Below are 18,148 nucleotides of genomic sequence, written 5' to 3'. Positions count from 1 at the left end.
AAAAAGTAAAGGGGAAAGTGGGCACCCCTGTCGTGTGCCCCGTCCCAACCGAAAATAACTGGACCTAATATTATTGGTGTGCACACTAGCCTGAGGGGAATCATATAAAAGATTTATCCATTTAATGAAATTGTCCCCAATCCCAAATTTTTTAAGCACTGCAAACATGTACCCCCACTCCACACGATCAAATGCCTTTTCAGCATCAAATGAAATCACAACCTCAGGTGTTTTCGAGGAGTGTTTTGAATAAATTACATTTAAGAGTGTACGAACATTAAAAAATAATTGTCTCCCTTTAATAAAACCAGTTTGTTCCTCCGATATAATTTTTGGAAGTATGTTTTCAAGGCGAGAAGCTAATACTTTGGCCAGTATCTTGGCATCTACATTTTGCAATGAAAGAGGCCTATAGGAACTACATAACTTAGGATTCTTATCTTTTTTTAAAAGGAGAATTATGGATGCTTGTGCAAGTGTCTCTGGTAGAAAACCACGCTCTAAGGACTCCATGTACACTGATAAAAGTAGGGGGGTCAATTTACTCTGAAATTTCTTAAAAAATTCAACAGGAAAACCGTCAGGTCCCGGAGCTTTATTGTGGCGCATAGTTTTAATTGCCAGAATAATTTCTTTAATGTCTAAAGGGGCATCAAGAGTTGTGGCATCAGCTGAATCAATTGTGGTGACGTTTAAATTATGTAAAAAAGAAGTCATACCTTGTGTATCAGATGGGGCTTCAGATGTATATAGAGTAGCATAAAAAGATTTGAAAATGGAATTAATCTCTTCAGGATCAGATATCAAATTACCAATTGAGTCCTGAATCTGTGGAATCAAACGACAAGCTGCCTGATGTTTTAACTGATGCGCTAAGAGACGGCTAGCTTTATCACCATGTTCGTAATAAGTACTACGAGAATGCAATAAAAGCCGCTCTGCATCATTTGTCAGAATAAGGTCTAATTCAGCCTGCAGGTCAAGACGCTGTTTAAACTGGACGTGTGAGGGGGAACTGGCCAGCTGCTGATCAATATTAAATATGTCAGAAGTAAGCTGACGTATCTTTGTAGTACGAAGTCTATTTAAATGTGCAGAATAAGAAATAATCTGGCCACGAAGATATGCTTTGAGTGTTTCCCACAATAGTGAATAAGAGACCTCACCAACCTGATTGGTAGCCACGAAATCATCAATGGAGGCTGAAATAAAATCAACAAATTTTTCATCAGACAAAAGGAGAGAGTTTAACCTCCATGGTGATGAATATCGTGGCTGTACAGACAACTGCATATCAATAGTAAGAGGGGCATGATCAGAAATAACAATAGGGTGGTACAGGACCGATTTTACTTTAGTAATTAGGGAGCTGTCTATAAAAAAATAATCAATGCGAGAATATGTCTGATGGGTTTGCGAAAAAAAAGAAAATACCTTATCTTGAGGGTTATAATATCTCCAAGGGTCAATGCAACAATTTCTGGTCATAAACTCTGTTATTGACCTAGACATAGATGAGGAGGTCACTGATCGGGAACTGGATCGATCCATAACTGGGTCAATTACACAATTGAGATCTCCAGCAAAGATAAGTAAATGAGTATTCAGTGAAGGAAGGATCCCAAATAATTTATTAATAAACCCTGGATCATCAAAGTTAGGTGCGTATACATTAACAAGAAGCACAGGGGTTTGACATATTGTGCCAACAACAATCAAGTATCTACCATTTTTGTCAGCTATTACTTTAGCAGAAGAGAACTGAACCCTCTTATTAATTAATATTGCAACCCCTCTAGCTCTTGAATTGAAGCTAGAATGAAAAACGTCCCCAATCCAGGGACACTTAAGCTTCAGATGATCTTGATTTCTAAAGTGTGTCTCCTGTAGAAAAACAACATCAGTATTCAACCTTTTCAAATGGGAGAATATCTTTGATCTTTTGATGGGGTTACCCATTCCTTTAATATTCCAAGAAAGAAATCTTAAATTAGCCATTTACTTTACTATAAACCACTCTGCGTGGGGGAAAATGTGTAAGTGCACCTCCTGTTGAGAGGGAAGAAAGGAGGGAAAAAAAAAAAAAAAAACTATAAAACAAGGGGGCGAAAAAACCCCCCCCCAAAGAACAACCAGAACACCCACCTCCCCACCCCCCAAAAGCACATCCAATATCCACATCCCCAAACGATGCGAACTCGTGCCGACTCCAACTGGAGCCATAACATAGTTACTGCTCACGATTAGAAACCCTAAAACAAAAGCTCGAGACCTGAAGAATATCCCATTAAGTAATATTAATAACGAAAATGCACAGATAAACAAATATTACAACAGAAAGCCTGCTTTAACCAATAACAGTACAAGTACAACATATACGGAAAATACGAACCCAATTTGAGTTCTAATCACATTAAACAAATTTAGAATTTGTACCTGTGTGGAACACTTCAACAGTCTCAGAAAGTGTGCAAACCAAACCTCATTACTATTTGTCAAGTCCAGTGACTAGAGCAGGCATATTGCTAAAATTAAAGGATTAACTTACTCCGGTGACAAGAACACACTTAGTTACTCTCAAGTCAATTTATTCGTTCTGTGGAGGCTTGATGGTGTTGACATAAACTCTAGCCAATTCCGGCGAGCTAAACTGTTTTTCCACCCCGTTGTAAGTGACACGCAATCTCGCTGGATGGAGAAATCCAAACTTCACTCCAGGAATAGAGCGAAGTTGCTGACGGACATCATTAAAGGCTGATCGGGCTTGTGCAATTTTTGCAGTGAGATCAGGGAAGATGGATATTCTCGTATCTCCAACTCTGAACTGTTTCATCTCACGAGCGCGCCGTAGAACCTCAACACAGTCCGAGTAGTAATGAAGTCTTGCCACAATAGCTCGTGGACGCTCCCCCGGAGTAGGCTTCGACTGCAACGTGTGATGCGATCTGTCAATTATAATATCCTTATCAAAATTGAGTGCCTCCTTAAGTAGCTTTGAAACCACCGCGGTAGTAGGAAGTTGGTCTTCCGGAACTCCAATAATCCTAATATTGTTCCGACGAGACCTAGCTTCCAAATCTTCACACTTTCCTTCCAATTTAACCACGGTAGCCGAAAGAGAGTCAACCTTTTCCTGAAGCACCGTGATATCATCTGAACAGGTGGAGAGAGACTGTTCCATATCCCTCACCGTACTTTTCAGTGTCGACATGTCAGATTGCATCGAAACCATGGTGTTAGAAAATTCCGCCTTCACGGCTTGAAGCTCACTTTTGATGGTCGATAAGTCATCGCCTAACATGGAACGTAATTCAGTGCGAAATATTTCTGCCAGTTCACTGCGTAGCGATGAAAGTATTTCAGCTTTAAGAGACTGAGTGTCAGCTGAAGACGTATCGAGCTCACTTCGCTCATCTCTCCCGGCTGTGTCACGCTCATCCGAGGATGTACTTGCTGCAGCAGGCCGCTGCTGCGATGACTGTGCGTTACCGCCTTTATTGGCTTTAGTTTTCATCTTCATTACACAGGATTAGTTTACAGAACAACACCGATAGACGCAATTATCTGCAGGCACTCGATATTAAGTACAGATGTGCATAAACGCATAAAATAATGGAATTCTGCAGGGACCTTTCGCGAACACGTCTTACTCCATAGTTCGCCTAACCGGAAGTCCTATAAGATCAGTTTTACTTAAGTGTGTACAATCTAAACTAACTAAATAAAAAAAAAGTTTTTGAGTTTGGGATTTCAGAACTTAATTCACCACAGCTTAACTGTGATAAAAATCACTGTAATGCATAGCCTCTAATGGCTTATAGATTTTATAAATGGTCTGCAACAGCTATATGATTAAAAAAAGTTAAATTTATTAAAGGGGTCCTATTATTATGCCCTTTGGATTTTGAGGTGTAGACTAGGTTTTCATCCTTGATTGGTTTAAAAACGCATTATTTTTCACTTATTTTACATTATTGCAGCACCTCTCTTCCCAGTCTGTCTATGTTTAGTTCCTTGTGGTGAGTGGGGTGGGGCCGAGAGCCGTGGGAACGGAGCGAGGCCGGTGGAGTTAATGATAATGAGCGACACCTGCGACACTCACCGGTCTCGAGTCCCACGGAGGAGCTCCGGAAGGATAAAACGAGGAGTGACGACAGTGGAAGAGGAGAGAGGACCAGGCCTGGATTTTATTTTGTGTTTGTGTGCGGCAGTCGTCCGTGAGGGGCTGCCGCTGTACTTTTACGTTTGTTTATTTGGTTATTAAATCGTTGAATGTTTGCCGGTTCCCGCCTCCTTCTTCCCGACCTACGAACTTTGTTACATTGGTGCCGAAACCCGGGAGGAAGGAGGGACATGCTGTCAGAGAGCCCTCGCTGCTGAGGGGGATCGCGGTGCTGAGGAGATCGGGCAGCAGGGAGTAGCGGGGACGGCCGCTGGCTGCCCGAGGGACGGTGGTGCTGGAGCGATGGAACATCAGGTGGGACGGAAGACTCGCTGCCGTGCTCCTGGGTCGAGGAGGGGGGCTGCCGTCCGAGAGGGAGCGGAGGAGTCGGCGCCATTCGCCGAGTGGCCGTAGCCTGCTGCCATCCGCCATGATGGGGAGGAGCAGGGAATGGGGGACTCGCTGCCGGCTGCCCTCGACCGGAGGAGCCATCGCCGTCCGCCAGGAGGCGGAGCGTCGAGCCGTCCACCAAAGAGGTCCAGTACCATCGCATGGCACCGCGAGTGAGAGCCTCTCAGCTGGTTGAGGACCAACCAGCAGTGTGTCCGGGAACCGGACCGAATTTTTTTTTTCCTCTCTCCCCTCTCTCGTCTCTGTCACTCCTCATCCGTCCGTCTCCTTTTCTCTCGCCTCGTCTGTCCGTACCCCCAGGTACGCCGCGGCCGCCCTGACGGGTCCCCCCCAGGTAGGAGAGAGGGGGGGGGGGGGGGAGTAGAGCGCAGTCTCGAGGGTACCCCCCGGCCTGCGAGGGGCGATGGGGGTATGTGGTGAGTGGGGCGGGGCCGAGAGCCGTGGGAACGGAGCGAGGCCGGTGGAGTTAATGATAATGAGCGACACCTGCAACACTCGCCGGTCTCGAGTCCCACGGAGGAGCTCCGGAAGGATAAAAGGAGGAGTGACGACAGTGGAAGACGAGAGAGGACCAGGCCTGGATATTATTTTGTGTTTTGTGTGCGGCAGTCGTCCGTGAGGGGCTGCCGCTGTACTTTTACGTTTGTTTATTTTGATTATTAAATCCTTAAATGTTTGCCGGTTCCCGCCTCCTTCTTCCCGAATCTACGAACTTTGTTACATTCCTGTTTCAATGAAACTCCTCCTTTCCGAATAATTAAATGTGCTCTGATTGGTTAGCTTTCCCCAGTGCGTTGTGACTAGCGAACCGCATGCTCCGGAAATGACACGCACATTACCGTAATCGCGAGTTTCATCTGCTCAGCTGTAAATATTAACGATGGCGTCAGTTTCGGCCAATTCAATCCCTGAGAATGTTTGCAAACAAGAAGATTGTGCAGAAGCTTTGCAAGCACAAATAAAGGGGTTTTTGAAAGGGGTGGAAACTGTTTTCTGTTAAAGAGAAAGCCTACCTCCTTTTAAAGTGAACTTTGAGCTTTGAAAACTTGCAGATCTTTTTTATGCTCAAACAGCAACATTACACACTAACTAAAGTTGAAAAAGTAAAAACGCTTTATAGGACCCATTTAATCATAATAACTGGAATAAAGCAATAACCGGATTTCAAGCAATCATAATTCAGTGTGGTTGTGATTCATCTGAAGGCGCAAGGCCACAGGTAATTACAGCCGTGCTGATATTCAGAGTAACAGCACAATTACGAGTGTAATACTGCTTTTATACAACAGCGTACATTTTGGACAAAATCAGTTCATATACAGTGGTGGACAAAATGATAAGAATATTAGTATTTTCAGCAGCTAAAAATGGTTTTAAGTCAGTTATTTCTATATTTTGCTGTAGTGTGTCAGTAGGAAATATAAGTTTATATTTCCAAACATTCATTTAGCCATTAATTGTAATAATCCAGTGAGATTTTTGTGCTCCACACAGAGATCTGATCTGATCATCATCAGTCAGTCTGGAATGACATGAAGAAACTGAGACAGATTAAATCCAGAAGGACTGTGGAGGCATCTCAAAGATGCTTCAAAAAAGCTACATGCAAAGCTACAGTACTGTTAAAAGTTTTAGGCACTAAAATGCTGTAAAATGAGGATGCTGTCAAAAATAATGTAATACATTTATTTTCTTTATCAATTAACTTCTATGAACTAAATGAAATCAACATTTTGTGTGAGAATCCTTTGTGTTTAAAGCAGCTTTTGTCCTCGGTGCACTTGAGCAGAGTTTCTCAGGAGCTTTGCAGGAGGTTTCTTGAAGCGTCTTGGAGACACAGTTCTTCTGGATTGAGTCTGTCTCAGTTTGTTCTGTTTCTTCATTCCAGACAGACTGATGCTGATCAGATCAGATCTCTGTGTGGAGCACAAAAATCTCACTGGATTATTACAATTAATGGCAAAATGAATGTTTGGAAATATAAACTTATATTTCCTACTGACACACTACAGCAAAAGATAGAAATAACTGACTTAAAACCATTTTTAGCTGCTTAAAATACTGGTGTTCTAATCATTTTGGCCACCACTGTAGATCTAAGTTTGTTAATGCATCATTGACTAAGCTATGAATTGGTAGATTTCATACTGCAGTTCTTTTCTGCTGCTAAAGCTGTTGAAATGGCTGTGGCAGTGTAGCGGAGCACAAGCTTACAGCAGTGTCAGAATAAGAGCTCAGAGCTGTTCTCAGATCAGATGGTTGAGTGCGGGTGGGGGTGATGATGGAGGCAGACTCAGTGACGCCCGGCTACTCCATTAGCTTGAATGTCACGGTAATTACATTCCTCTTTTGAACTCCACCATGACATCTTGCACATTGGCCTCATCATAATGAAGATGGAAGGAGAAATGAAAAAAAGCCATATCCTAGTTTTCACTCAGTGAAGAAATGTTCTCCACTATATGTGAACTGTCAGTAACCAGCCACAGGCGTCGGTCTTATAAACATGGGATTTAATTAAAATTTCCACTTTCAATTGTTTCTTCATGTTTGTGTACGTTTTTAATTGCCTCGAGGCGAGTGCAAGAATGTGTCATATATTGCTTTAACAGCCTGTGTGACACGACAGCACATATAACCACATACAAAGCAGAAAACCTTTCGCAGTTTCACTCATGAGGTTAGAGGTACACTAAATGCAAGTACAAAACCTGTAGTGGAAGACAATTTATTAAGAAATGTACTATTGACTAAAAGATTCTGTTGCAAACCCTACCTACACAACATTATAATGCTCAAAATACAAAGGCTGTTCTAAACAGCAGACAGCTAAACTATAGAACTAATACCTAGTTGCTTATTAACATGCATATTTCTGGCATATTGGCTGATTATTAGTACTTATAAAGCCATATGAATGCCTTATTCTGCACGACCATATTTTAGATGACCATTTGTGACCCTGGAGCACAAAACCAGTCATTAGCACCACGGGTATATTGTATGGGTCAAAATTATCAATTTTGCCTTTATGCCAAAAATCATGAGGATATTAAGTAAAGATCATGTTCCATGAAGATATTTTGTAAATGCCCTACCGTAAATATATTACAACTTAATTTCTGACTAGTAATATGCATTGCTAAGAACTTAATTTGGACAAATTTTCTCAATATTTCGATTTTTTTTTGCACCCTCAGATTCCAGATTTTCTAATAGTTGTATCTCAGCCAAATATTGTCTGATCATAACAAACCATACATCAATTGAAAGATTATTTATTCAGCTTTCAGATGTATAAATACTTTATATATTGAATTATCGATCCTTACAGACAGCATAAAAAGCTGTGAGTGAAACAGAATATTACACATTTTTCTTAACATGCTGCTGAATTGTGCATAATGAGAAATTGCATTAAGAAAGTAAATATAGTCCATTTACATTTCATTTTGGCTTTAAGGGCCAGTTTTACTACACAGAATAAATTAGCATGAGATTGCAAACCTTACTAAATCACTTTGTATGATTCATTTAAATATTCTCCTCTCATAAATTTTGCATCTGAAAGTGAAACTCCTACAAAAATGCATAAGCAATAAGATCTGCCCTCAAAAATAACTGCATCCATCCACACCTTCAGTCAATCCTTTTCATTTAGTAAATCCTGCCAGTAGGTTTTAGTCAGTAGTCAACAGTGAGAGGAAGAGAAAGACAGACTCACTCTTGTTGTAGCACGTGGTCAGCACTGCCTTGTCTGCAGGACTGCCGCTGATGTGCCATATCTCACCAGCATCGTGCAGGAGAACGCTCTTATTAATCATATTATTCTCATCATCAAAGTCAATGATGTGAATCTGCAGAAGAGAAAAAAGCACAACGCTGAGGAGAGCGTCCTGACGGCAGTTCAAAGAGCTGGGACTTCTCTCGCAGATATTTACTGTAATATGACAGTGCATGAAATCTCAAACGCTTTTTAACTTCACACACTCCTGACACTCATTTCCCAGCTTTTATTTCAACTTTGAAGTGACTGCATCTTTTGAACTTAGATGCCTAAAAGTTATATGCTAAGCATGGCACATCTGAAGAGGCAGTAGAAAGTTATTATTTTACCGAGGGTCTTCATGCACACTGTGGGCAATATTCTACTGTAAGTGTTGTCATTATGTGCATAATGGAGTTGTGTGCTCTTCACAGAATCCTATTCTGTGCCTAAAAACATCTAAACAGCCTTAAAACATGATCAGTTCACTTGGAGAAGCAAAATTAAAATACATTAAATGTATTGGTCTTTTGATCTCGGTCTTAGGTAAATAATTTAAATAATCAATCTTTTAGGACAAGACACTCCAAACAAAACCATCGTTATTTAGGGGTTTACTTTATTGCACTTTTTCTATTTGCATCTGTAGATTTCAATTACAATACACATCTTTAAAGGTTTTCTCACAAGGAGCACATGCATACACCACAGTTTTATTCATATTCTGAAGGTTTTATCATTTGCCTTGTTTACATGACTTTATATTTATTTTCATTTATATTTATTTCTAAAAACAAAATAGTGTTTTTCTGTCTGATTTATGAAAAAAGAATAAAAAGAAAAATCCAAAATCCCTTCTGTGAAAATGTTTAATGAATGCATATTAGTGCATATTTAATTAGATAAGGTCTCATTTGCATGTTTAAACATAACATTTCGGAAAACATTAAAAAATTTCATGCAACTCTTGATGGAAATAAATGTTGTGATGTTGCATATCGTTGTCAAAACATTATCAAAGCTAAAGGCTGTCCAATGAATTATCAGAGCAACTTTTTATTTTTTTTTGGATAGGTCGACTCCAGCACATCTCAAAGACTTTCAAAGGGGGTTAATGTCAGGACACTGTGGTGGCCAATCTCTCATAAACTGAGCCTGATGAATCTTGCCATTGTCCGCCATGGATGATAGAAAAACCTAAAGCTTCGCACTGCATCACACGCCAGAGACATATTAATCACTCTAATACTGGTTCAGTCCTAAAATCTTAAGTACTTGTATGTTAAATCCAGAGACTTTTTATATTCACTGATTCTCTTTTTAAAAAAACTCTAAATACATTCAGTGAAAGTTTCTCCATGAATACATTTTGGAAATGCCCAGATTTACAAATGCTCCACAATAACATGCCTGAAACTAAACAAAAGTCTTATATTTTCAGAGTTTTACTCATTTCAAGATGACTGTTACTTGAGGCCTAAATCTCACTTATTATTTTATGTGAAGAAATGTGTCATTGTTATACACACTATAAAAAAAAAACAGACTATTGGAGGATGTTTTACAATAAAATACTATTTTAGTTTTTCTACTTCAAAATCTAATGCAACGTACTTTCCATTTCTTTTTAATTGTTTGTGAAATTTCTGAGTGAAAATCATTTTTATACCATTTTTTCCCCCTAGTGTTGTTATAACATTGTTATATTGAATTTGGGATTTTGCTGTGTATCCTCTGACATGGGTCAGTAAACTGGTAGAAATAAAATATCAGTGGTGTAAGAATCATTCTCCACATCATGATTTTAGCAAATGAATGTCATGTTAATTAGCTGTTTGCAAAACCGTGTCTTGCTGGTCAGGTGAGGTGTATGACGTGAGAGCGAGAGCGAGAGCAAGTGCATGCATACATGAGGACATCTCTGCTGAGAGTTGGAGAGGAAGCCATTAACCTTGGGTTGGACTGCATTGAAAGAGAATTATTAGGCAAAAGTTATAATTTTATGGAGGCAAGCAATACAAATAAATTCCGATGGCTGGACAGGATAATTGGAGGCGTTGGAAGGATCTGTAATGAGCGCTGGGCTTGAAGAGACTCGCTCGTGATTTATCAGCCTCTACAGAAGCTGAGTGAATTATCACATGAGCCTCGTCTCTTGCTGTAGTGGTTATGTGAAGGAGCGGTCAGGGGCTCAGGTTCAGAGGACCACCGTAATGACACGCGCAAACCTGCTTCTGTGAAGGTTTATGAAGTGTTTTCCAACACTGCAAAAATGTCCTTACTATGCTAAATGTTGTAACTGTATATGCTTAAAGGGGTCATCGGATGCAAAATTCACTTTTACATGTTGTTTGAACATGAATGTGTGCTGGCAGTGTGTGTACACATCCACCCTATAATGATAAAAACATTTTTTAAATCCCTATAAATAACATCCCCTTTCTCAAATCAAGCCGTTCTCAGATTCTTGGCTGTGTGATGTCACACAAACCCAGGCCCCTCCCACGATTGTTGATTGACAGTGGTGTTTTATCACAGACCCGCCCTGAATGAACTGCAAACAGTCCACCACTGTTTCGACGCCGTGTAGACAAGAATGTCTCCTAAGCGATTGAGGTGTTTTGTTGTTGATGTAATAATGAACATAGCAGTCATCATTTACTCCTGACATCTGAGCCGCTGAAGACGCAGTGGATTACATTTTGTTTTTGAAGTGAATGCATCCTCCGATCTACCTAAATGCGTTTGTGTTCGCGCAAATCATTCATGATACAGCTTCACCTCCAGAAGAAGTATAAGGTTATTTTATGAATCTTTGCAAATCACCTTTTCTAATAACGCGCTAGTTAGTAAGTTCCGTGGCTAAAGTAAACAGTCTCATGAGAACGGCTCGTCACCCCATGGAAGAGAGGGGCGTGATCAGCAGAGCTCATTAGCATTTAAAGGGACATGCACTAAAACAGGTTGCTGAAAACAGAGCTGTTTTTGACCGGGTAAAAAGGGTGTTGTTTTACACTACCATTGAGAAATTTTAACCAAAGAATGTTATAGACTTTTCATTAAGACCCTAAAGAATCACATCAATTTGTGGAAAATGGGCATCCGATGACCCCTTTAAAATAAGAAAAACAAAACTTCCTAGAAGCTGTCAAGTGAGAACACGATCAGTTGTGTTCATAAGTTTAAATACCCCTAATATGCAAAATGACATGCAAAATCAACAGAGATTTATTTTTTTTTATTTTTTTATTCTGTGGAACACAGAAGAAGATATTTGGAAGAATAGAAGTCAGCGGGGAGCAATGTTGCTTTGCACACTGAATTTGTCCAAATATCTTCTTTACGTCTTTCCACAGATGAAAAATACCCCTTTGTCACGTATAATAAATGTTAGGCATTTTCTTTGGGGCAAATAATATATGATTTTATTTCTTTTTAATCTTATTATTGATCTTTTTATATCATTTTATTTTCTCATGTATTATTTTATTGTAATTATCACAATAATAATAATAATATTTATTTTATAATCTTAAATCTTATTAGTACTACTTATTATTGACCTTAATTATTATTATTAAATTTGTTGTTTAATGTCTAATGTATGATCTTCTTTATTACTGTATTAATCTTGTTATTGATCTTATTAATCATTTTATATTATTGTATTATATTATATATTATTATTATCTCATTTATTATTGGTCTTACTTATTATAAATGTAATTATCTTATTAATTTTAATCTTGTTTTTTAAAAAATAGGTTAAACATCCTAAATATTCTGCAAGCTACGATGAGCACAACTGTATGATTTGAAAGAAAGTCTAAAAGCCTTATTCAATATTTGGGCAACCTGTTTGCAAACAGTGATTTGTAGTTGCTACCGATCACTATTAATGCCTTTTTTTTAAATGCATATGAATTTTTCAACTACTAAATCAAAGTCTGATGTAAACAACAATAAACTAGCAACAGACTTGATACAGTATCAGAAAGGTTGCTGGCGAGTCATTACACCTCCGTATGCACTAAACCTGCCAGCGTACCCTAACAAGGGCTAATGTAAGGAAGCAACAAGCGATAAACACTTTCTTTTACATGTAAATCTGTGATCTGCTTTTAACCCGCTGTGTTGTGTTGTATTTCTGAGGCGTTTTCTCAAGTAGCCGTAAAACTTTGGTAACACCCAATACGTTTCTATATGTTAGGACTAACATCAGTTGATGCAATAGCTGGTGAACTAACAACCAACATAGAAAGAGTACTGTGAATATATAACATCATTATAGCAAACATGAGGAGTGTAGAAAATCCCATGCATCCATCCACTCACCTGGTTATCAAATTTGAGTGACTGTGTGCCCACTAGAAACCTGATGGCATCGGTCTCAGCTGTCTGAGCTGTCAGAGCACGCGCCTGAAACACGGAGAGAACGACAGACCATCATTAATGATACACAGCCAAAATACTACCAAATACAATACATATATGACACCAGATGCCTGCGAGCTGCATTTTTAGATATTACAGGTGGGCTCATTAGTATGTTTGCTGCCCTAATGGTAGTTCACGCAAAAATGCTGACTAAGTAAGCAGCTTACTAGATACATGTTTGCTACGTAGGAAGCATTACAATCTAGACAAGCAGCTCACTTGATATCTGAACAGCTCAATAGATGCCCAAAACTGCTGTCTAGATAAACTGATCAGTTAAATGACCTAAAATGACATCTGGGAAGGCATCTGAACCGATGCCAAAAACTAGACACCGCTAACAACACAGAAATACTGTCTGATCCAGTCTTATTTTAGTATCAGTGAGGTGCTATTATAGTTGTTATTCATCTTTTTAATTTTAATTTTAATTGTAGTTATGGTTTCAGTAATTTTGTTGTGTTTTTGTCATTTTTATTAGTTTTTTTTAAAATATGTTATTATATTCTGGTAAATAATAAATTATTTATTATAATATGTTAAATATTTTATTTCAATTTTAGATTTAGTACACCAAGATAAACTAAATAAAGCTAAAATACGAGCTAAAAAGGATAGTTCATTTTACTTTGGTATATTTTATTTAATTCAGTTAAGGTTTATTTTATTTCAAGTAACATTATTATGGTTGTAGTTTTAATTTAGTTAACTATAATAACCCTGGACTGATCTCAAATATGCAACCAATTGTACAAAAAGTTACAAAAATTTACCAAAACATCTTTAGATCAATTTTTTATTTACTATTTTTTTTTTAGTAAATGTAAAAATTTATGTATTTTATTTGTGCCATGGCGTATGAAATATGAATATGCGAGTCATAATACACTGAAGTGCTACAGCATTACCAGCTGATTCTACACTTATTACATATGTATATTTATGCATTGAGACGGAAAATATATCTCCATTTGTTACAAATCCTAGTTTGTAATAAGCATCTGATATTTAACATGTCTCACCAGTTTACTGTAGCTTACCTGAAACTCCAGGCCGTAAATAACCGGTGCATCATCCTCCATCTTTATTCATTCACTTATTCTTGCATCAATTAATTAATTCAGAGTAAAACATAATTCTCCTGTTTCTCAAACACTAATAACAGCTACAGCAGTTCCGCGAGAGTGAAGTCAGACTTACGCAAACGGCGCATGGAAGCCACCGTAACACTCTTCAGTGTGATGCGCTGTATAGGATTTATGAGCGTAAGCTTGGTTCGTGAATACCAGCCTCCGCCGCAGAGAAGATGTTTGACACCTTTCGCGCACCGTAGGGTTGCGTCAGTGCGCATGCGTGTGTTTACAGTGCCGTCATCCTAGCGCTCGTTTAACAGAAGGAAGGTAAAGTCTTGTTTTTACTGTTTTATTATTTTATCATATTTGTGTTGTGAAGAATATGACGGTCTCCGAAATATCAGTTCATCGTTGTCGTCTAAATTCATCGTGCAGTTGCAGCAGAGCTCTTCAGATATGCAGGATATCAGCAATAATATCGATAAACTGCGTTTTAATCATATTTCTCTATTAATTTTCTCCTTCAGAATGATTTCTATCATTACTTATATTGTGATTTCAGGGGCTCGTTTGATATTCTGTATTTATTATTTATTGTTTAGGAGTTTTATTGTTTCAGAAAAGCGTAAAGGTTATTTGTCAAATAATATTACTGTTATTTAGTCTTATAACTGTTATTTAATTATTAAGTGATTGTTTGATATCATGTGAACTATAGAAAAATGTCATCTCTCAAAAGCAAAAACTGAAAATATATTTAGACTATAATACTTTTCCATGTAATTCCGGGTAACATTCAATTAAGTGTCCAAAACATTACATTACGTGTATATTTTTAATGTAGATTATTTGTGACCCATATTTGTAGCAATAGCCAACAACAATGCATTGTATGGGATTTTTCTTTTATGCCAAAAATCATTAGGATATTAAGTAAGGATCGCAAAGATATTTTGTAAACGTCCTACCGTAAGTATTTTTTTTGCACCCTCAGATTCCAGATCTTCAAATATCGTCCGATCCTAACAAACCATACATCAATGGAAAGCTAATTTATTCAATTTCCAAAAATGGACCCTTATGATTGGTTTTGTGCTCCAGGGTCACATTTGAACAATAAATATGCTAAAGTGTCCTTCTTTTTCACAAGGATGTTTTTGTGACAGTAGTTTATTTATTAGTCATTTATCCAGATTCATTGACCTCTGTTTTGTTTGAACTGGGATCACAGGGAACATCCAGGCTGGACTCATGGACAGCAGTGAAGGTCCAGCCCAGAGGCCTGTTACTCTGGATATAGATGGAGCAGATGAGACGCTGGAAGCCTCCGTCCCGCCCCAGACTGACCCGACAGAAGCAGCTTTCCACGAGGAGAGCATCGACCTGGACGCCGAAGCGTTTGTTTCACCGCAGGATGACAGCATTCTCTCTGAGAGCCTAATAGACAAGCTGAATGACCAGATGATGGAGAGCGTGATGATTTCAGACTCCCCGAACAGCGAGGAAGAGGACGTGGTTCCCATTGACTCGCTTTTGGAGCAGAATGAAGAGAAGGAGGCCAAAACACCTGACGGAGATACAGAAGAAAGAAACGAAGACGTAAGCACAACCAGTGCTGCTGAACCTGAGGAGGCATCTGAGGCTTTATTTAAAGATGAGAACGAGGAGGAGAAGATTGTGCAGGTGGCTGACAAAAGGGAAACTATTGCACCGGACGAGCCAAAACCAGAGGCTCCCAAAACTCAGGAAACAGCGCTTGAGATCAATACGGATACGCCCCCCAAAGACGAGGCTGTCCCGGTGTGTACCATCTTCAGCCAGGCTGTGCAACCCAAAGCACAAGCCCTGATTCCTGACGGCTTTCAGCCCACGCTGGTAAAATCTCCAAGTTTCACCATCGGCCACATAGAAACTCCCAACAATCTGGTCCCTCAAGTATGCCAGCCGAGCCCCAGCCTCAGCAAGTTCTTCACAGATAACGACGCGGTCAACCCCGCCTCAGATTTCTTCGATTCTTTCACGACATCCACGTCGTTCATATCAATCAGCAACCCAAACGCAGAGTCGCCCAAGACAGCCGTCCCTCCAGAGTCTCCTCTCTTATCTGTTCCCACCGCAGCGGAAGCCGCACCGACCAGCACATTCTTCACCCCCGACGCCACCAAACCTCAAGTAAGTCCCGTAGAGCCCATGAACAAGCTCCAGGCTGTGTTCCCGAGCGGCGACGACCCCTTCGCAAGCGCTCTGATCACCAGTGAGCTGGATAAGCGCTATGATGCCTGGCTTCCCTCAGAAGACACCAGGAAAGTGCTGATATCGGTGGCCACACAGCAGATCAGTCCTGTCCAGATAGACAGAGAGCAGCTGGCCATGCCTGGACTCAAGTTTGACAACCTACAGGTCAGTGCAAAATTACATTTTCAAATTACCCAAAAATTCATTTTGTGTCATTATGAAAGGTTGTCTTTGCCATTGTTTTACAGGCTTTGTATTGTGTGTCAATAGAAATGAACAATGCGTATATCCAAGAAGAACCTTTAACATCCATAGAAACGTTGTTGTGGATAAAGGTTCTTTAGATGATTAAAAGATCCTTCACACTAATAAAAAAAGGCTCTTTGAAGAACCCAAAATGGTTCTTTTATGGCATCACTGCAAAAATGCATTTTAAAAACATTGTTTTTAACAGAGCAGATGATGTAAAACACATTACCCGGTGACTTTTTGACACCTTTTGTAAAAAACTAGATTGTACTTGCACTTTTTTGTATCTCTGCTCATGGACAGCTGGGTGTCAAATTTGCCTTTATAGCCAAAGGGAACACTAAAGCACTTTTTGTCTGTTTTCTCTAGTCATACAGTACTGATTTCCATTTAACATGGAATATGCTGCATAAAGTTTCTCTAAACATATTTCTGGGCTTCAAGTAAAAATAAATGAATTAATAAAAAAAAGCTTACAGGTGTGGTGCAAAATGAGCATATAATGTCAGAATTTCAATTTTATTATTATTATATGACTTATTTTGAACCAAATGAACTGACAATACGTCAGACTAACTGAAATAAACCTGGCTTATTTGGTTAACTTGTTTTATGAAACAGGCCCCTGGTCTTTAACTTGCAGTAAATAACATATTTAGTAAATAAACTATTTTTAGTTAACAAAGAAATAACGAATAAACCAGAGACAAAGACAATAGTCACTTTTGATTGCTCTTGGTGTTTTAACTCTGTGTAACAGTTTAGAGCAGAAACTGAAGCTCTCTGATTTACAGGGCGATGCGGTGAAAGATCTCATGCAGCGTTTTTTGGGCGACCAGGCAGCTATGAAGAGACAGGTGCTCTCGGCCAGCTCAGTGGAGCAGAACTTCCTGGGTCTCAAGCGGCTAATAGTGAGTAGCACATCATATTTATTCCTAATTTTTGACTCATTTAAGCACAGAGAGACACGTGTTTGGTGTCTTTTTTTTTTTTTTGGTGATATTTTAAGTTGGAGGTGAGCGAAGCTTCACTTTTTGTACTTCTTCACCATCTCCATTTCTGTTTGAGTTTCATGACGGTCCAAACTAACTTGCAACTAGCATTGATTTGCCCCAAACTGGAAATTGGTGCAAGAATCAGAATCAGCTTTATTCGCCAAGTGCGCGCAAACACACAAGGAAGTTGTTGTGGTTTTTAAGAAGCTCTTGGTACATTTATGCATACAAGGCTTGACATTAACACCTGCCAACCAGCCAAATGCAGGTGGATTTCAGCTGTGGCGGGTAACACAGTCACTCTCACTAGCCACTCTGGTGGGTGTAATTTTATATACAGTAACAGAGCTCGACATTAATGCTTGTACAAGTAAATTTTTTTGAAGGGGCAAGTGAAAGAAGAGAATTTTACTCGCCGACCGAACAACTAATCTGATTAAAACATCTAATTGCACCGAAATTTCACATTCGGTGTAAACAGCGATTGAAAATGGATAATCAGTAACAACAAGGTCGCGCCAGTTGAAGCTCACGCAGCCTGTCTATGAGAGAGAATCTCGTGGAGAAATCAAAACAAATGAACGCAACTGCACACAGAAGAAACATAAAAATGTAACTTAGTTTATATTTATAACATATAACATAGTTAAGCAACATGACACGAACAAGAGCGTGACGTTCTCTGAAAGCCACGATTGCAAATTTGAATTATACAAGAGTTAAAACGAGTAGTTAATAGTGTTGTCAAACGATTAATCGCATCCAAAATAAAAGTTTTTGTTTACATAATATATGTGTCACAGAACACTTCGAGAGCGCC

General features: G+C 39.1%; 2 protein-coding genes across 2 annotated transcripts in view; one reads left to right on the top strand and one right to left on the bottom strand.

The window, feature by feature from the left end:
• Nucleotides 1–14,025, bottom strand: part of eipr1 (EARP complex and GARP complex interacting protein 1) — a 60,552-nt gene extending 46,527 nt beyond the window's left edge. Inside the window, exons 1-3 of the mRNA XM_079385486.1 lie at nucleotides 13,817–14,025; nucleotides 12,675–12,758; nucleotides 8,298–8,430 (exon numbers count right to left, since the gene is read on the bottom strand). Of these exons, the coding sequence (XP_079241612.1) occupies nucleotides 8,298–8,430; nucleotides 12,675–12,758; nucleotides 13,817–13,858 (259 nt within the window). The 5' untranslated portion in view covers nucleotides 13,859–14,025. The remainder of the gene's footprint in view (nucleotides 1–8,297; nucleotides 8,431–12,674; nucleotides 12,759–13,816) is intronic.
• Nucleotides 14,026–14,028: 3 nt separating this feature from the next.
• The window catches only part of trappc12 (trafficking protein particle complex subunit 12), a 34,593-nt gene continuing 30,473 nt past the window's right edge, over nucleotides 14,029–18,148 (top strand). The window contains exons 1-3 of the mRNA XM_079385485.1: nucleotides 14,029–14,176; nucleotides 15,081–16,249; nucleotides 17,128–17,244. Of these exons, the coding sequence (XP_079241611.1) occupies nucleotides 15,101–16,249; nucleotides 17,128–17,244 (1,266 nt within the window). The 5' untranslated portion in view covers nucleotides 14,029–14,176; nucleotides 15,081–15,100. The remainder of the gene's footprint in view (nucleotides 14,177–15,080; nucleotides 16,250–17,127; nucleotides 17,245–18,148) is intronic.

Source organism: Barbus barbus (genome assembly GCF_936440315.1).
Source record: "Barbus barbus genome assembly, chromosome: 30".
NCBI lineage: Eukaryota > Metazoa > Chordata > Actinopteri > Cypriniformes > Cyprinidae > Barbus > Barbus barbus.
Note: the sequence above shows the minus strand (reverse complement) of the source record. Positions and strands in the feature narration are given on the sequence as shown.